Source organism: Amphibalanus amphitrite, unplaced genomic scaffold (assembly GCF_019059575.1).
Source record: "Amphibalanus amphitrite isolate SeventyFive unplaced genomic scaffold, NRLGWU_Aamphi_draft 002575F_arrow, whole genome shotgun sequence".
NCBI classification, from domain to species: domain Eukaryota; kingdom Metazoa; phylum Arthropoda; class Thecostraca; order Balanomorpha; family Balanidae; genus Amphibalanus; species Amphibalanus amphitrite.
This window is the reverse complement of record NW_024883989.1, coordinates 3,543-24,398: the sequence shown is the minus strand read 5'-3', so window position 1 is coordinate 24,398 and position 20,856 is coordinate 3,543. Positions and strand designations below refer to the sequence as shown.

The 20,856-nt window shown below is 47.5% G+C and overlaps 1 protein-coding gene across 1 annotated transcript; it reads right to left on the bottom strand.

Annotated features, from left to right (window-relative positions):
• Window positions 1-980: 980 nt before the first annotated feature.
• LOC122377162 (histone-lysine N-methyltransferase PRDM9-like) lies at window positions 981-19,798 on the bottom strand. The gene is made up of 11 exons (XM_043357116.1): window positions 19,174-19,798; window positions 8,762-8,994; window positions 8,323-8,486; window positions 7,971-8,047; window positions 7,665-7,751; window positions 7,416-7,492; window positions 6,987-7,080; window positions 6,560-6,666; window positions 2,802-2,944; window positions 2,320-2,456; window positions 981-2,024 (listed from the first exon to the last, which is right to left on the bottom strand). Exons 1-11 carry the CDS (start codon window positions 19,304-19,306, stop codon window positions 1,327-1,329), a joined length of 1,950 nt encoding a protein of 649 aa, XP_043213051.1. The 5' UTR covers window positions 19,307-19,798; the 3' UTR covers window positions 981-1,326.
• Between the last annotated feature and the right edge of the window lie 1,058 nt (window positions 19,799-20,856).

The following is a 20,856-nucleotide window of genomic DNA, read 5'->3' as shown; positions in this document are numbered from 1 at the left end:
CAGGGACCGAGCTATGTCTCGACGCACACCGGGCCGAGGGGAAAACAAAACAGAATAAGGATTAAATCGCGCAGTGGCACGCACTGGCGGATCCAGACAGGCGCTATTGGACGCTGTAGAGGCATATCCCCACTTCAAATTCCAAAAACGCCTCTATCGCAAAGTGGACAGGGGACATCTAGGGAATGGTCAGAGCCTGGCGCTTGTTAACATTTTAGTGCGTTAGGCCCTATCGGTCCATTGACAATGAGGGTATTTCAGCTACATGTGATGAAAGAACAGTATGAGGCATGGTGGGTAATCGAGTCGAACACCGGTTGGTACAACGCGCAGTGTGCATGGTCAGTTCATTGTCCGTCAGTCCGAACAAGGATATCTAAGCAGTGGACAAGGACACGGATGGATACAGATAACCTGCGGATTCATATACTATCTTAATCATACCTCCACCCCTATCTACGCAGTGTCTTTGTGATAAAGATGGTCACCCCTAGCCATACCTGACCCCCATGACTAACTAAGTTCAACCGGTGGACTTCTATCAACTAATTATCAATCTTAAGAACACTCAAGGATTGTAATGTTGTGCGGCGACGTAGCCAAGTCAAACAATTGTCTGAAGTCGATGGTTCATTTTTCTGTTGACTTCAATATTGTGAGCTCGGTATAATCACGACCACCACAGAGCCTTGCTGAACTGTTCCATTTCCTCGTCAGTGTAAACCACAGCCGTTCGTCAGGCCCTGGGTCTCCCGTGATATAACCCGTCTGTGTTGGCGGTATGACGACACACACAGACTACAGTGCCGCGGGCGGTATGGCGCTGGCATGGTGCACCGAGACAGGTCACCACGAACGGCCGGACGGTAATGCACCGGCACTGTGCACCACGGCTGTCCAGCCGTATAGTGAGACTGTATAAGATAGACTGGTTTATCACAGCCAATGGTATGTGAATGGCATGTTTGAAACGGCCGAGATAGGCAAACACTAAATGTATTGAACAGATGAAACTACAAAACATCAACATAGCGATCCATGAGGCACACCATTGCAGTTGTATGAGCGAACCATTTATCGACAGGGTCCAGTAATACAATAAATAAAACTATTCACGATGTTATTTGATAACGTAGCGCAATGTCATCGAGTCGTGTGTGTGCAACTAAATCCAAAATTGATCAAACGGCATGCAGCAACGCCCCTAATCAACGATCACAGCCAAAAGTCACATTGTCACAATAAGTTGATCCACCGGCAATAGCATGCAATGTAAAATCACAACAGGCTCGTAACAACCACCCCGCCTGCACAGCTGCACACACATCAGCTGGTCACCGTGCACCTCTCACTGTGTTTCCTCAGACAACGGGTGTCCACAAATCCCTTGCCACACCGCTCACACCTGTGTCGGTAGTCGTGTGTGTGCCGGGCGGTGACGTGTTTCCTCATGACCGACTGCTGCGCGAACCGTGCCGGGCAGAATGAGCACCCGTACGGCCGCTCCCCCGTGTGAGTCCGCATGTGTGTGGTGAGGGTCTCCTGTCTGACAAACCGGGCCGAGCACACCTGGCACCGGTGCGGCTTCACACCGTTGTGTGACTGCATGTGTTTGGTGTAATTAGACAGCTGGTTAAACACGGCGCCACACTGCTCACACTGACGCACCTTCTCCCCGGTGTGGATCCGTCTGTGGCTCGTTAGGTGACTGTTCTGTGTGAACGCCTTCCCACAGACGTCACACACGTACGGTCTCTGGCCGGTGTGTGTACGGTGGTGACGGGTCAGATGACCGCGCTCAGTAAACGTCCTGCCGCACTCGTCACAGTGGTGGGGCCGCTCTCCCGTGTGGGTGAGGCGATGGTTAATCAAATTATGCACGTTGTTCGTCGAGTACTCACACCACTCACACTTGTACCGTCCGTTCCTGCCGATGTGACCGTGCCATGTCTTCACATGCCTGTCCAGCCGCTCCTGTCCCAGACAGGTGTAGTCGCAGTGGACGCAGCGGACCGTGGAGCCACCTGGCGAATGACACTGATTACCACAAACCAGTATACATGGATGTATGTGCATACTATCAAAATGTGACATCATGTGCATTTTGTTGAAGCTCATAGTTGCGCCTGTCTACTTATCTATTAGATGAGGCGGCCAGTAATATAGATGTCGCTCTAGTCAGTCTGCCTTTGGGGATGGCAGTCAGCCAGTCATGCCTCGCGGAAAAATGACGTTGTTCAAGTGTTTTACTGATTGGCCAACTACTGAGCATTTTGTAATATATCTATTCTATCGGAGATGCTATATTTGGTCGTTCACCTGACACGAAGGCTGCTGGCGGCGGGGCGGCGGCCGGAGCCTTCCTGAACGTCTGCACGTTGATGTTGAGCTCCCGGGCGTAGGCGTCTCCGTAGTAGACCAGCAGCTCGGAGCCCTTCACAATCGGCTTGTACGTCCTGTGGCCATAACGAAAGGTGCAGCAATGAGTCAGAAAACAAAATAACGAGTGAGCACTGAATTCCGAATATTGTGCGCATTGATCACGCTAACAATTGCTGCCAAAAAGGGTCACAGTGCAATACAAATTGACACATCACGAATGACAACAATGGAAAGAGCAGTTATACAGCTCAGCTGTCATTATTACCGAGTAATGTTCCAATAATTCAACAGTTTCTTCTGACTGCAAAGTACCAGCGCCCAATGACCATATGAGGCCGATAATTGTATAGCTGAATGACAGCTACCGTGAGAAGCAGTGAACATGGGGCAAGGTCTGCGCTAGACACGTTCACCGTTACCTGTAGTACATCTGGCCCTTGTACTGGAAGGCGATCAGGTTCTGCTCCTGCTCGAAGCGGGCACAGTTGACCAGCCGCAGCCAGTTGCTGGAGCTCGAGTCGCCGGCGTTCACGTAGTGGTGCACGCGGCGACACTTTTTGATCTGCAAAACCGTTGGTGTGCGTCAGTCAATGGCCGTTTAGCGTTTAATTACGTATTTACAACACAAGAAGTTAACCCGGCAGTTGCTGGGGTATTTCGCCACCCACCGTTTGCTGGGGGGGGGGGGGAGGGGGGGCGTTAAACGCCCCCAGCCCATAACTCGAGAACCAATAGGCGCAGCGAAACGCACGAGGCGGCAAACGAAAGAACGCGACGAGACGCTTCAGATGAGTACTTTAAAGTTGAATTTTGAGGTCACAGGTCAGGTCAAGGTCAGGTCAAACACCTGAAATCGGGCTTTCAGTAGCATGGACTTCAGGACTTCGCAATGGGCGCCTCTCGTCATAAACTCTGTCAAAACGGTGCACAATCCATCATAAAAGGTCTACAAGAGTGTCAGCTCCATGTAGGGGTCAGTCAAGGATAGGTCAGGGTCAAGGTCAGGTCAACCGGGTAGGCACATAGGTATCCCCGAAAATCAAAACTGATATTCGCAGCCTGTGACACATGTTTTATGGGTAATTTGGGGCGTAGAACACGTTGGTCACATTCATTTTATCATACGAGTACGTGTTTGGCTCAAAAAGTTCAATTTAAGAAATGCATGTACCATGGTCGTGAAGTAGTCACGAGAAATTGCCAAGATTCAGTTCAAGATTTTGGAAAATGCGGAACGATAATCAATAATCGAAGATAGCCATTTGATTGGTCATGGTATTGGCAGTCCAATGGCGTTTACCGCATGTCTGTATGTCTATTCTGTGATTTTATATGATTTTTTTTTAGCATGTGCCGTTTTTGGTTGAAAACTGAGAAATCATGACGTCACTAAAACCTCGATATCTCAAAAATTTTCCGACCGATTTTTTTGAAACTTTGTCACAATAACCTTCAATCAATTCCCTACAGGTACCCAAAATTTGTAGGCGCGCCGTTTTTATGCTATGGCCCGGCGAAAAAAGTGGAGGCGTTTAACGCCCCCCCCCCCCCCCAGCAACTCGCGGGTTAAGAGTTACTAGTTATCGAGGGTGTCAGCATCACAGAGATGTCGAAGACTGTACTTCCTCATCCATGACAGCAATGTCAATCTGGCACCAGCTTTGCTAAGCTTTTCTAACATCAAATCAGTAACACGACGTGGGGATTTGATAGTCATTTCATTCTGTTCATAAACCACACTAATGACTGAAACAGACTCTTTCCGCAGTCAGGAAATCGCATGCGGATGCGATTGATGCGGGAAGAACCAAGAACTATAATGTAGTTGAATAGGCTCTCGCATGCGATTTCTTGAATGCGGAAAGTCTGTTTCAGCCTTAACCCGCGCCCTGCTGGGGGGGGGGGGTGTTTGAACACCCCCCTTGTGTTTTTTTGCAAATATCTCAAAAACGGCGGCGCGGAGCGCCGCCGTTTTTGGTACACCTTATCATACATCAATTCTACACATGTTGTGAAAATTTCAGACCAAGGTCATTCAAGGTCAGGTCACCAGGTCACTTGAAGAGACCTCACCTCATAAAAAGTTTCAATGTCTGTCATAGCTACACAGAGTGACCGATCGCTTTGAAACTTTCAGCGATTGCTAAGAGCAATAGCATGTACAAAATGTATATCTCAGAATTTTGATATCGATGACCTAAGGTCAGGTCAATTTTGCGACCTCCCCATTATAAGTCAATGGGAGAAAATTGAAATGCGCCGCTTTTGGACGAAAGCCATTATACAGGGTGTCCGGAAAGTCCTGGCGCTTCTTTTGGACGCCGTGTAACGCGCGCTGTGATTATTGGACATTCAGCCAATCATCACAGACATGACCCCTCGTTGATTGCTCAGCCAGAGGTCGTGTAAATATGACCTTGAAATCGTTTTCAGTGATGGGTAGATGAGCAGATGCGCCTTGTCGCTGAATGCCTGAGCGCGGCGGCCGGGTGCGACTTGAACGAGGCTCGAGCTGCAGCGCGATGCGGCGTTTTTCGATGAATGGTTTAGCAGGTAAAGGTTTATTTCGACTCGGGAATTCCTTAGAAAATATCCTCAGACCGTTTCGAACGCGATATGGGAACGGAGCAGCATTTCAGCGCGGCAATCGAAGAAAGTGCGGGGGTCTGATGGACAAAAATGTCCCATCATCTTCGTCAATGTCGAATAAATGAATAACAGGCTGGCCCACGAGGGGTTCCTGGACAGCCACATCAACCCGAGGGTCAAGACGACATGCCCTAAGGGTCACTTCGCATTTCAACAGCACAGAGCACCCTCCAACAACGCCGCTGCCATTCAAGCTAAACTGACAGAAGAGCTTGCCGGGCCAGATCACCGTGGCGAAATGAGATCAGGCCGCCTTATTCTCCTAACCTGACCCGCTCGACTAAGGCGTGCTACGCGTTTTGTAGAACAGGATCTAGGCCATTTCTCACCCCAACCTGGAGTCGCTGAAGACTCGCATCATGACAGCATGGGAGGACCTGGAAATGCCCCGCATCGTCAAAACCCGCAGACGCTTCCTCCCCTACGTCGAGGCCGTCGTCGGCGCCGGCGATGGTTACATTGAATGAGCACGTAGCGGAAGCATGTGGCTTGGTGTCCCTGGTCATTGTTTTGATCCATTGATTAGTATCTATGAACCAATGGCATTTGTTTTAGAAAATGTTGAAAAGCGCCAGAACTATCCGGACACCCTGTAAACACTCCAAAACACCGAATTACAAGTGGTTTAGACACACTGAACATGAAAATGGTGTCCGTGATCCTTGTTTATGCCCTGAGGTCATCTTAGGTCACGAATGGTATCTAACAGTTTTTCGCAAATAACTTTTGATAGATGCATGCTAGAGCGATGAAAACGCCTTAGATGTGTTCAGCTCGACGATACAAATCGACTGATATGCAACATGACCCTTTCCGGTCAGGTCATGACCTTGACCTGAGGTCAAATTTTCAAGTTGACCTTTCAAGGTCAAGTTATAGTTCATTCGATGCGTCTTGACGAGAGGAACACGATGCCGGTGAAAGTAAGCTCGTACAAGGCTTGGGTCAAAAGTTATTGCAGAAAAAACTGTTTCCAAAAAAATCGGCTATTTTGCAGTTTTTGCCCCCTGCAGGCAAAACCGTTGAAGTTAGGTCAAATCTGAGAGAATTACTCAGAAAGGGCGTTATTAGGGCTATCGAATGCGCTTTTCCGCAGCGCTGTAGCTCCATTGGTTCCCGAGTTATGCGTTGGCTTCTTGGAAATTGTCGACATTCGACCTGGAAATCGGCGAAATTTTGCCTTAAATGACCTCTGGTGACCTGACCTTTGACCTGACCAAAAAATTGACCGAAGTGATTTCGTGATTATTTTTTACGCTCTTTCGAACGCCGCCTTCCGCGTATCGCTACGTGGCCCAGGAGCCGAGTTACAAGGGGGGTGTTCAAACACCCCCCCCAGCAGGGCGTAGAAATCCAGGACCCCCAGCCGGGCGCGGTTAATGCAAATATCTGAGTTGGTTCAAAAATGCTTTTCTCTCAATTTCCCTGGCTGGTTCCGTTTTTGTTGTTTCCCGATAAGCGCGATTGATATTTAGTTTCCAAAATACATCCCACGCAGACCCGCCCCAGACCCACGGCTGGCTCTCACCTCCCAGCTGTAGCCCGAGTCGGTGGCCTGGCGTCGGTCGGCGGTGACGATACCCTCGTAGGGACCGAACCTCAGCCGCGCCGGCAGGTCCTTCTCCGTCCAAATGCCTGTGTGCCGGTGAACGGGGGGGGGATACAGGTCAGTGACGCTGGTAGTTACTGTCCATAGGCTAAACACAGCCTGCCGAGAACAGAATCAGGAGGCATTGGCAATGTATAATATACTTCAGAACGCGATAAGGAATACATCACCGCCGCAGGATATTTAATGTGGACAACAAGAGATGGAGGAACTGTAGGAAACGACATGACAACACTTTATTGACGCTACAAAAGAACGATTCCTATCAATACAGTCCTAGAAGATCGTGAAACAATAAAGAGGGGATCCATAATCAAGTGATCAGGATAAATAATGAGGATTTTACCGGTGTTGGCTCCGGGGATTTTGGACCGGCCCGGGTTGAGGAACTCGGGACGGGTCTTGATGTCTCTCTCTGGATCGCCAATGTCGAACGGGACCTGTGCAGTGTGCAAGCGTGTTGCGATGATCACAATAAGTAGTTAACCGATGATAATTGTTCAATGATTGAGAAAAGAATAACACGGAACACTTTTCAATTTAAATAGTTTAGCGGACATTGTAGCATGACAAAGGTAGTAACTACCACTCGAACCACTTTTTACGGTGAGATAATATAAAATAATGAGCAAGGTCAAGCGCGAGCTGTAGCTTACTTAAAAACACATCGCATGATTTATGAAGTGATCGACCGGAGTTCAAAGCTACACAAACAATGCCATCAGACTTACAAACGGAGCGAGAGCAATTAGCGGTCCCCTCCCGAGTTCCGTACCTTGTTGTCGGGTACGACCTCCAGGGGCCCGTGGACAGGACAGTCGCCCTCCCACTCGCGGTCACACTCGTCACAGACTGGAACAACACGAAATAGAGGTTATCTCTATCTGTCAAAAGACTGAAGACTCAGAAAACGAGAACACGTATTATGGCCGATATGACCGTATAATACACAGCAGAATGTGGTGAGTGGTGACTTCGAAAGGTTGAGTGTAATTTGTTGATGAGACGGTAGCTGGTTCCTCACAGATGTAGTCGTCGTCGTCCAGGTCCTCCTCCTCCCGGTAGTTGACCGTGTTCCGGCGGCGTTTGAACACCTCCCGCTCGGGAGGCTCTGTGAAATTTGATATTACATCACGTTATGCCCGAACACTCAATGTAACATACGTAGCCACAACAGCACCAGCTGGAATAACATCCAGTTGCTATCGCATAAAGTGAAGGACAAAGCTTTTGGTCTCACGATAAACGCCAAAACCGATCGTGACCGTAAATGGTGTCTTTTCTAGGACATGCTATTCATACCAGCGACAATGGTGATTACGATCATTACCTTCTCCCAAGTCCTTGAACTCGGCGATGATGTGGTTCCACAGCAGTTCAGCTTTCGTGTCCACAGCGTGCCGGGCCCTGAAAGTCGCGTCAAACCATACATAAAATGGTCTTGGAGGTTCTTTTTTTTTGGCGATAAAAAGGTTCTTGAATCTTGCCTTGCAGAAGGTGTGCGGAAAGTAAACCGGCCGCCAAACAAACAGTAGATATCCGACCACAGACAATTCGCTTAAATGCAAACCCAAAGTGCCAGTCGTTGTAATTACAGCAAAATATCGCTAGTTTTATAGGTATCGCTAGATATAGATAGGTATCTTGAAATTTTCACAATAACACTCGCTGTCGTCACTTACTTGAACTGATCCTCGAGCGTAAAGCCGATGAAATCGTACGGCGGCGACGGCGGCCGGTGCGGAGACCGGTCCGCCTCCTTTGCTGCCCCCTCTGTGGTGACCGGCCGCCGCTCCTGCGACTGGACGTGCTCACCGCACACGGCCGAGGAAGCAGCGGGCGCCGTCTGAAATATAGTGACAGGTGCTGATGAGATACTCCAAGAAAGCCAAGCGATGACCTTCCAGCCTCGGGCATATTATTGAACGGGAAAAGACGTGATAACTAGCAAGTATAAGCAGAAATTACGCCCTTATTAAATACTACCGTATAATTACTACCTTGTCCTACAATAAACAAAACAGGTGAAAAGTGCTAATCTACCTCTCCGGATTACAATGTTACATGTCCCGTGCTTTAAAGAGAAGATAGCCACCACCAGCCCAACAGTTCCCCACCAACCTCAGCCGATGTCACCGTCGCCGTCCTCTTCACCGGCGGCTGGAACTTGCTCTTGGCGGCGCCACGTCGCACGGTGGAACGCGACCGCCGCTGGGCCGGCCGGACGCATCGCGACGGACTCCAGTCATCGTCGCCGTCGTCGGCCGACCTCGCTGGTCGAGGACGCTTCGGTCGGGCCGGCCGGGGCGGCGGCGGCGGTGCGCGCATGAACGACGGCGGGTGACCCGCGATTCCTGTGTGGGGACCGACACAAGCACTCAGCCGATAATGGAACACTTAACTGCTTCTCCTGGATTTCTGGCGGAGTCGTCAGCCATAAATGGAGGGCTGGGGCCGTGCTCTAACCAAATGACAGCAGTATTCGTGTGTATAGGCGTGGGGGAACTGCAGGGCTCGCTAACACCTTTACGGCGTGGCGGACATAGTGCCTGCTTTCCTCCCTCATAGTTACGACTGCCGTACCGTTCCAGTGGCAACGCCGATGAACAGTTTGGCTAATCGTACACAAAACGGGGCTTAATGGGCATCAGCTCCTAGGCACGCCTGTCTTGGTGGTGTAACTATGCGTAGCCAAACGCCGAATCAGATCACCACGGTGGTCAAATACTAAATAGAGCCGGGAAATCAAACCAAATCCTGTTACACAGCCAGTCCCGGGCCGACACAACAGCAAACTCTCATACCTGAGATCTGCATAAATTAGACGATTATAATCTTACCCTCGCTTTAGATGTTTTCACAGCCGCTGACGCATAGGATCGATTGGCCGCCGGCACCCTAGCTCACTTAAAGCAATTTAACCCTTGCCCGATTGGGTGGGGGGGTCAAACGGACCCCCTCTCGGTTTTCGCGAACAACTCGCGTAAAAACGGCCGATCACGACACAACTTCTAGTACCCTCGCGTTAAACAATTTCACACCTACCCTGACAATTTCATGACCCTGACCCAAATGACCTTTGACCTACTTTTCGAGACCATGTTTGGCCGGAATCGCGATTCGGTGTATGTGGGCTGGCATTAGCCGAGCGTTTGCAGTCTTTTCGTGGTTTTAAGCATTCAAACATGTGATATGATGCTGCTCCCATGCATTAGGGTGGGTGTCAAGGTCACCTGAAGGTCAGGTCAGGTCATCGACCTTTGATGACCAATGTCCACTTTTTCGAGTTTTACATGTTTTTAGGCTAGATTTGGGAGCTGAATTCGAAGTCAACCATTTGAACTATATGAAGTACTTTGGTGCCTCATAATATATTACGAAGCTGTCTGAGGCGGCTGACACCTACTACGAATACCCGGCAGGACCCCTCCTAGTTGAACTGACCTGACCCGACTTGGCCTAAATGCATGAAGACATCATCTGTGATCAAAACAAACATGACATTCGTGATCAGCACCCCGAAAACCCTTAGCAGCCACACTTTACGACGCTTTAACAGGTCCCGATTTTTCATGCTGTTGGGTCACTTCGTTAAAGGTAGTGTGCCAGCTTTCCTGGACCGTATGGAGTTAATGGCCCAGATAAGGAGAACCGGATTTTTAGAACTTATCCATACCTTCAAAACTCATGGAAACGTCTTAAATTCTTCAAATTTTGAGTACCCCAGTGCGAAATTCGCCCCGACGGGTTGTCGGTCGTACCCCAACCACATTTCACACCACTATGAACAATAAATGCACACACTGAAATCGCTATTACCGATATGCTCATCCTATCAAGTTTCGATAAACCCGTTCATCATCAGCTCCTGCGGTTTCGAACACGCCTGTTAGGTGGTGCGGTAGACCGCGCCCAAAGCCAGGGCCCCGGTAACGTGAGGTAGCCGAGTCAGGGCAGCGTGCGCTGACCCAAGCCGGAGCTGCGCGTCCTCCCGGTGTCATGTGATAGCCCGGGGCTGCCCGCGGGGATGCGGTAGACCGCGCCCAAAGCTGCGGCCCCGGCTTGGGTCAGCGCACGCTGCCCCGACTCGGCTACCTCACGTTACCGGGGCCCTGGCTTTGGGCGCGGCGGTGGTGGTGCGTCGGGCTGCGCGCTCTGACTTCGGCCAAGAAAAATGCGTCAGCTGATCATTGTCATTTCTGCCACTTGCGTGTGATGAAATGGGGCCATAACTTATGAGACGGCTTTTTCATATCAATTATTTTACATAAAATCATATTTCAAACCATAAGTAATGTTCGACAGCCAAATAAAAGAAACAATACCAATACAGGCTTACAGTTTAAGGCTCGACATTGTGTTGTCTACGATTAGACAGCTGATAACTCATTCCCGTACGTCGTATGGTCGTAACACTATAATGACCTTTGCTTATTGTCACATGTGCGCCGCATTCGCGATTGTTGCCGACGCCTGTTTGCAGGTGAGCCCACTACAGTTGTTATACATATCGAAAAACCGATAAGCTTTTAGGCGAAAAAGGCACTATTCCAGGCCCATTTTTGACTTTTTTTGCGATATTAGGTAAAAACAGAAGCTTCTTATCCTAGGAAAAATAAAATGGGAAATCTTTCAAAGGTGGCACACTACCTTTAAAGGTAGTGTGCCAGCTTTCTTGGACCGTATGGAGTTAATGGCCCAGATAAGGAGAACCGGATTTTTAGAACTTATCCATACCTTCAAAACTCATGGAAACGTCTTAAATTCTTCAAATTTTGAGTACCCCAGTGTGAAATTCGCCCCGACGGGTTGTCGGTCGTACCCCAACCACATTTCACACCACTATGAACAATAAATGCACACACTGAAATCGCTATTACCGATATGCTCATCCAATCAAGTTTCGATAAACCCGTTCATCATCAGCTCCTGCGGTTTCGAACACGCCTGTTAGGTGGTGCGGTAGACCACGCCCAAAGCCAGGGCCCCGGTAACGTGAGGTAGCCGAGTCAGGGCAGCGTGCGCTGACCCAAGCCGGAGCCGCGCGTCCTCCCGGTGTCATGTGATAGCCCGGGGCTGCCCGCGGGGATGCGGTAGACCGCGCCCAAAGCTGCGGCCCCGGCTTGGGTCAGCGCACGCTGCCCCGACTCGGCTACCTCACGTTACCGGGGCCCTGGCTTTGGGCGCGGCTTCTGCTCATCCTTTGTGGTGCGGTGGTGGTGCGTCGGGCTGCGCGCTCTGACTTCGGCCAAGAAAAATGCGTCAGCTGATCATTGTCATTTCTGCCACTTGCGTGTGGTGAAATGGGGTCATAACTTATAAGACGGCTTTTTCATATCAATTATTTTACATAAAATCATATTTCAAACCATAAATAATGTTCGACAGCCAAATAAAAGAAACAATACCAATACGGGCTTACAGTTTAAGGCTCGACATTGTGTTGTCTACGATTAGACAGCTGATAACTCATTCCCGTACGTCGTATGGTCGTAACACTATAATGACCTTTGCTTATTGTCACAAGTGCGCCGCATTCGCGATTGTTGCCCGACGCCTGTTTGCAGGTGAGCCCACTACAGTTGTTATACATATCTAAAAACCGATAAACTTTTAGGCGAAAAAGGCACTATTCCAGGCCCTTTTTTTGCGATATTAGGTAAAAACAGAAGCTTCTTATCATAGGAAAAATAAAATGGGAAATCTTTCAAAGGTGGCACACTACCTTTAATGTTCAATTCAAATGGTTGCTTAATTCAAATTCAGCTCCTAAAACTAGCTTAGAAACATGTCAAACTGGAAAAAAGAACCGAGGTAATCAAAGATCAGTGACCTGACCTGACCTTCAGGTGACCTTGACACCCACATTAATGCATGTCACAGCATCATATCACATGTCTGAACGCTTGAAACCACGAAAAGACTGCAAACGCGCGGCTAATGCGAATCGACATCCACCGAATCGCGATTCCAGCCAAACATGGTCTCGAAAAATAGGTCATAGGTCAAAGGTCATTGGGGTGGTCAGCCGGGTCATAACATTTAAAGGGTAAGTGCAAAATTGATTAACGCGAGGGTATTGAAAGTTTCATGGCAATCGGCCGCTTTTTACATGAGTTATCCGCGCAAACCAGGGGGGGGGGGGAGAGGGTTCGTTCGACCTCCCCCCCCCCTATATATGGGCGAGGATAAACTTAGGTTCTCCAAATAGCCGTTCCGTATGGATTACACTTTAAAGCAGCTCCATCCTCCCGCTAGAGATACAAACTACCGAATAATGCACGTTTAATTCATACCATAATTTAATTCATGCTGAATACCGGCAACATGTTTACAGCTTGCTTTTCCGTAATCCTAGCACACCTTTTCCGTGGATTAACCCTCGCCCGTATTGGTGTTTTTCCAGCCGTGAACGTAACGTATAAGGGGGGGGGGGGGGAGCGTTGGACCCTCCTTGCCGTTTCGCCCCTGATTGAGCTAGAGTTTCGCGGTAAAAACGAGCATGTAGTTGACACCCACCCTAATGCATGGGGCCGGGGCAACATCATATCCCATGTTCATGTTTGAACGCTTGAAACCACGAAAAGACTGCAAACGCGCGGCTAATGCGGCGTATGTCGGCCCGACATACGCCAAATCACGATTCCGGCCAAACATGGTCTCGAAAAGTAGGTCACAGGTCAAAGGTCATTTGGGTCAGGGTCATGAAACTTTAAGGGTAGGTGTAAAATTGATTAACGCGAGGGTACTGAAAGTTTCGTCGCGGTCAGCCGCTTTTTACGCGAGTTATTCGCGAAAAACCGAGAGGGGGTCCGTTCGACCCTCGTTCGACCCCTCCCTAAGTACTGATACGGGCGAGGGTTAACGACACCTCTATACTGATACCTTTAACCCTATTAGTGGCAGGCTCCTGGCTACCCCCTATTAGTGGCAGGGGGGGCTGTTTACGACCCCCCTTGATATCTCGAGATCTAACCGGCCGATTTTCAAAATTCAAACGGCATTCGATTTCGCTCAACGAGATCTACATTTCTAAAAAAAATAAAATTAAAAAATGTCAATAGGGGGGTAGAGGGGGGTAAAAACGGGCAAATTGCAGATACATTTTAGACTGTTTATCACGGCCAGGTTTCTGAACCAATCTTAATGCAACTTTTGCCGATCGATAGAGAATGAACCAGGAATTCACATGGATCCTAAAAATATGCATTTTCAAAAATCATAGGCGGATACAGATCATTGAGATTGGGGGTACACAAAAAGTATAGTAAATAAGGTTTTTGTTGGTACTGTTTCTAAAAAGGGTGGCAACGGTCTTGTTATGTTACAATTTTCTTATGAGAGAACGACTAAAATTGTATTGGTCATGCATAGGCGGTGTCAGGGCACCTATGTTGGGAGGTAAAAAATAACCCCCCTTTTTGGACGCCTGGATCCGCCTATTATAGCAAAAACGTGTCAAAAGAGGATGCACAATAACTTTGTATATGTAATCACATGATACCTTTCATTCACTGTTCGTAAAACTGGTGCAGCATCGTGATCTTCGCCCAAATGACTCGCTTCACGAATAGGACCCCCAATTCCCAGTGCTCTGGAGCCGCCCCTGGTAAAGTTATGAACTTGAAATTTTCAGGGAATGTGCCCAATTTAGTTTTAGGAAAAGTCAGAAAATTTCAGCATCGTAGCTTCAGCGGTTTCGGAGATATTCCCGAAAAACCTGAGGGGTGGATAAAAACAACCCCCCTGCCACTAATAGGGTTAAAGATTCCTCGTTGATGGAGCTACACAGTACACGATTACTCGGCCAGAAACTGACGGGCTGTTTGCCATTGGTTTTGTTTTGTAGGGTTAAGGTTCGACGAGACATTCATTAACCCTATTAGTGGCAGGGGGGGGGGGGTTGTTTTTATCCACCCCTCAGGTTTTTCGGGAATAACTCCGAAACCGCTGAAGCTACGATGCTGAAATTTTCTGACTTTTCCTAAAACTAAATTGGGCACATTCCTTGAAAATTTCAAGTTCATAACTTTACCAGGGGCGGCTCCAGAGCACTGGGAATTGGGGAGTCCTATTCGTGAAGCGAGTCATTTGGGCGAAGATCACGATGCTGATGTATTATCACTGTATGCACCAGTTTTACGAACAGTGAATGAAAGGTATCATGTGATAACATACACAAAGTTATTGTGCACCCTCTTTTGACACGTTTTTGCTATAATAGGCGGATCCAGGCGTCCAAAAAGGGGGTTATGTTTTACCTCCCAACATAGGTGCCCTGACACCGCCTATGCATGACCAATACAATTGTAGTCGTTCTCTCATAAGAAAATTGTAACATAACAAGACCATTACCACCCTTTCCAGAAACAGTACCAACAAAAACCTTATTTACTATACTTTTTGTGTACCCCCAATCTCAATGATCTGTATCCGCCTATGATTTTTGAAAATGCATATTTTTAGGATCCATGTGAATTCCTGGTTCATTCTCTATCGATCGGCAAAAGTTGCGTTAAGATTGGTTCAGAAAACTGGCCGTGATAAACAGTCTAAAATGTATCTGCAATTTGCCCGTTTTTACCCCCCTCTACCCCCCTATTGACATTTTCTTAATTTTTATTTTTTGGAAATGTAGATCACGTTGAGCGAAATCGAATGCCGTTTGAATTTTGAAAATCGGCCCGTTAGATCTCGAGATATCAAGGGGGGGGGTCGTAAACAGCCCCCCCCCCTGCCACTAATAGGGGTAGCCAGGAGCCTGCCACTAATAGGGTTAAGGCTGCGCGTATACAGCATACGCAGCCTTCATTAACCCGGGCCCGGCTGGGGGTCCTGGATTTCCACGCCCTGGGCCTCGTTTCATAAAGCGAGTCCGTAACTTACGCCGGTTTTTGGGCTTGTATTGCAAGTGCATGTGAAGTGATAAATTTATTTCCCCTTTTCCCTTCTGTTCTTGTTTGCAAGATAAATAAACTCAACGATTCAAATTATCGTCATCGCTTCACAATCACATGCACTTGCAATACAAGACCAAAAACCGGCGTAAGTTACGGACTCGCTTTATGAAACGAGGCCCTGCTGGGGGGGGGGGTTGAACACCCCCCCCCCCTCTAACTCGGCTCCTGGGCCACGTAGCGATACGCGAAAAGCGGCGTTCGAAAGAGCGCCAAAGATAATGACGAAATCACTTCGGTCACTTTTTTGGTCAGGTCAAATGTTAGGTCACCAGAGGTCATTGAAGGCAAAATTTCGCCGATTTTCAGGTCGAATGTCGACAATTTCCAGGAAGCCAACGCATAACTCGGGAACCAATAGAGCTAAAGCGCCGCAGAAAAGCGCATTCGATAGCCCTATTAACCCTCGCCGGACCTATTGGTTTTCTACATACGCGCCGGCCGAGGGGGGGGGGGCGGGTACGACCCCCCCTCGCCGTTTCGCCCCTGGTGGAGCTAGCGCGTCGCGGAAAAAACGACCGTGTGCGCCGTTACGAGACGCAGAGATTTGTACCCGATTTTAAGGTCCTAGGTCAACCGGTGACCTCTGAGGTCAGGTCAAGTGCCCCAGGGTACGGTTCAGTTTTTGGTGAATAACTTCGCAAAAAACGGCCGCAGAGCCGCGATTTTGGCAGCATCGTGTTCGTCTCGCTCAGGCGCGTCGAATGATATACTTTTTGTTCGGGTCAGGTCAACTTGGGGTGTTGACCTCAGGTCAAGGTCAGGTCAGCACCCCCAGGTCACGAAGTTGGTCGAAAGAGGTCATGTCGCATATCATTCGATTCGGTAGGTCTTCCTGAGTCCATTGGTGGCTTTCTCGACTCGCTAGCTCAATTTGATCGGGAGTTATTGACGAAAAACTAATATGACCTTGATGACGTCATAAATGACGTCACGGAAGGTCAACATTGCAAAAGTGACGCATCTAACCTTGCAAGGAGTGCATCAAATCACGATTCTGTGTGCTTGAGATAGTTGGAGATCGTTCCCGGCGCCAGAATAGCAGTTTTCATTTTTCCCCATTGACTTATAATGGTGAGGTCACGAAAATGACCTGACCTCATATGACCTTTAGGAAAAATCCGAGATATACAAGTTGTGAGACTCATAATGGATACTAGATCCTGCAAGTTTCATTTCCCTGTGACATCTCCTCTGGCAGTGAGAGCGTTGCGAAGTTGCGACATCTGAAGACCGTGCAGAGGTTCACTTATGACGTCATAGGTCAGTGACCTGACCTGACCCAAAAATGCGGTTGGTGTCAAAAGATGCGGCTTGGATCAAAGGTCAGGTATGCCAAGTTTCAGCTCTCTATCGCCAGCGTGTTCGGAGCTATCGCGAAAAAACCCTATGGGGGGGGGCGGCACCCGCCCCCCCCCCCTCGGCCGGCGAGGGTTAACCCGCGAGTTGCTGGGGGGGGGGGGGGGGAAGTAACGCCCCCACTTTTTTCGCCGGGCCATAGCATAATAACTATTAACTAACTAATAACTCGCGTAAAAAGCGGCCGATCGCGACGAAACTTTCAGTACCCTCGCGTTAATAAATTTTACACCTACCCTGAAAATTTCATGACCCTGACCCCAATGACCTTTGACCTGTGACCTACTTTTCAAGACCATGTTTGGCCGGATCCCGATTCGGCGTATGTCGGCTCGCATTAGCCGCGCGCTTGCAGTCTTTTCGTGGTTTCAAGCGTTCAAACATGTGATATGATGTTGCCCCCATGCATAAGGGTGGGTGTCAAGGTCACCTGAAGGTCAGGTCAGGTCATTGACCTTCGATGACCTCGGTTCACTTTTTCGAGTTTTACATGTTTCTAGGCCAGTTTTTGGAGCTGAATTCGAATTTAGCAACCATATGAACATTTACGAAGTAGTTTTGGTGCCTTCGTAACATGTTACGAAGCTGTCAGAGGCGGTTGACACCTACTAGGAATACCCGGCAGGACCCCTACTGGTTGACCTGACCTGACCTGACCCCACCTGGACTAAACGCATGAAGACATCATCTGTGATCAAAACTAACATGATATTCGTGATCAGCACCCCGAAGAACCCCATTGCAGCCACACTTTACGACGTTCTAACAGGTCCCGATTTTCCCGACTTTTGGGTCATTGACCTGACCTGCAAGGTCAACCAATGACCTAGGACCTTAACCCGCGCCCCACTGGGGTCTGTGTATAACACGCCCTACTGGGGGGGGGGGGCTATTCATAGCCCCCCCCCCTCCTAACTCCGAAACTACTGGGCCGATCGTCAAAATTCAAACGGCGTCTGATAGCCCCGGAAAAACTGTCGAGCGAAACCTAATTTCATTTACCTCGAGGTCACCGATGACGTCACAGGTCAGGTCAAAGTAAAAATTATTAGCACTTGGCTTGTTCACATTTTGGGCTCTGGCCGCCGTCTTACAAGTAAGATCAGGCTCATTTTTGGTTTCCACACTCGTGAACAGATGCTCTAGATACCTTGAGGGTACCAAACTTGTACTTTGATTTTCAGGTCAGGGTCAGGTCATCACAGGTCACGAAAATATTATATCATGCGTCGGTCACGTGACACATGTTTTATGGTCCATTTAGGCCATAGATTTCGAATTTGATGTCGTCTATGTCATTCGAGGTCATTTTGAGTCGAATTTAGCTTAGGTCAGGTCACTTTCAGGTCAAAAAAGGTCAAATTTTGAAGTTGAAATTTTTCAACAAAAAGGGTGTCTATTGGATGCAGTTTGAGCTCAGGAACACGATGGTGCCATTTATATTGGTGTACGATGCCAAATACGTACTGAAAAATTGATTTGAAAAATTAATAATTGTGAATTTTTTGCAATAATGCGTATAACTTGGCCATTTTTGAAGATATTTAGCTAAAACTTGCTACAGTTAGTCATAATCATGCGTTCTGTCACATATATTCCGGTTTTTTTCGAAAAGTCAAAAATCTTTTGAAAAAAATATAAAAATATAAATTTTGAATATTATTATATAAAATTTTCGAAATTTTCAAAATTTTGAAAATCCGAGATAGCAGTTTGATAGCGCGATCAATTCTGAGTTCTTTCATGCAAAGAAATTGGATCTAGCTTAAAAACTGAGCTCTTGGGAGCGATTGCCGTGGTTCAATGTTTTGCGTCGAAATCGGACGAACATGACGTCACTTTGACGTCATTTCCGGCCGACCTATGGTAGCTACGAAGTTCAAATTTTGACACAAGGTGTCAAATTGATGCAGCCGAAGGTACTGAAAGTTTGTCGTCGATCCGTCAAGCGGTTTGGAAGTTATTGCAGAAAAACGGGAGGGGGGGCTATAAATAGCCCCCCCCCCCAGTGGGGCGCGGGTTAAAATTAGGTATCATCGGCTTCCTCTCGTCACGGGCAGCACGCTCGTTTTTTTCCGCGAAGCTCTAGCTCAATCAGGGGCGAAACGGTAAGGGGGGTCCGTTCCCCCCCCCCTTATACGTTCGCGGCTGGAAAAACACCAATACGGGCGAGGGTTAAACATATAAAAACGTAAAAACTGGGTAGCTCTGACTCACCGAGTTCAGATAACTTGTCATAGTTGGACTTCATGTTACAATAAACTTGCTTCTCGAGATCACTTAGGGCTTCCCAGGCGTCCTCGGCAAAAAACTGTCGTATGTGTCTAAACTTCCCATCTTCGACTTCCATCTTACGATATAATCAACGGTCGCAGCAGCAAGCAAGGGCAAAAACAACACAATCGCGATATTATAGGAGCTTAAATATCAATCTGTTGCTTTCCAATATAGATCCAAGCGATCTAATTTAATTATACCCTATGTTTCAAAAGCCTCTTCTTGGCTTCCTGCCCAAAGCCATATATTTCCCAGATTTCCATTTCCTGCCACTTCCTGCTTCTTGTTTGTTGCTGTTTACATTCCAATTCATCTTCTGCTTGGGACGATGCATTCAAGGTTTCATAGAAATAAATCAAATATTTATTGAGGCAAGATTCCCTTTCTCTTCCATTAAGTTACTATTTTCTTTATTATCCTGTAATTTTGTCAAGATGATGTAGTAAAATTTAAAATAAGGATGAAAAAATTCACCAGGAATATCACAAGAAAGATTGTAAATTTGCCATGAATAAAGTTATCAAAGAGTTTTACGACAAAATTGCACATGCTATTACAACTTTTGCAAATTCTAAAAGGGCATATGTACTTTAATATGGTTTTCCCTTATTTAATGGCTGCTTATTGACTTGAAGTATGCATCAAATGGCATCAAATCATAAAAGAAACCTTGCATAGTCTTCAATGACTTCATTTATGTTTGACAAATTCAATGTGCATTTTACGCAAATTTCACGCTAGGTTGATGCCAAGTTGATGATAACATTAACAACGCGTTTTGAACGTTCACGTGCGTTTTGAGTGGTTTTCGGCGCGCGTGTTGGTGGTTATTGTTGTATGTGGGTGTGGTGGGTGTTTCTCGATGATTGTTGTGAATGGCAAGATTCTTTTTATTTCTCAGTTCGTATTTCCGAGCCGTATGTTAATTTTTACCAGCTAAAATTCAAAGGTAACCCATGGAGCATCCGTCAAATTGCGCTGCAAATGTCGCGGTTGCGTCATATATATCTGAGGGCTGTTCACGGTACATAGAATACTAGGTAACACCGGTTTGTCCGCTCAACACAGGGCCAATGGTGACCACTTTCTTCAGCTGACGTCTGTGACCTTGAGCTGACCTAGGATGATAAACAGCTGACAATTTAGGCCATTTGGAACTCACTTGACAGTTGAAGAGCGTCATTTAAAATATAAATGTTTGTCAGATGCTGGCAAAAGATATTATTCACCAGTCATTTTTCAAGCACATTCTGTCATAAATTAGCTGACTCCCTCTGGTCTTCCACACGGCAGAAAATTCAAGTGCAAATTCTGCAGTCTTGAAGTGAACCAAACGCTATGATACACATGTTCGTTTCTCTCAGAGCACAACGGGAACTGCGAGAAAACAAGAGAGAGTCGGACTCTACAAATCAATGAATTTGGAAGAAAAATAGCTGTATTTTTTCCTGTAAAAATGTTGACTTTTAAAACATTGGCCATCAACTTTAAAATTGCCCCCAAATCTGAAAATGTGTGAATTGACAAAACAGGCAATCTTGCTGTTTTTACCCAAGTTTGCTCATGATTGAGAGAGATTCGATGCGAAAATGCACCGATATATTCTTCTGAAAGCGAGGTCTC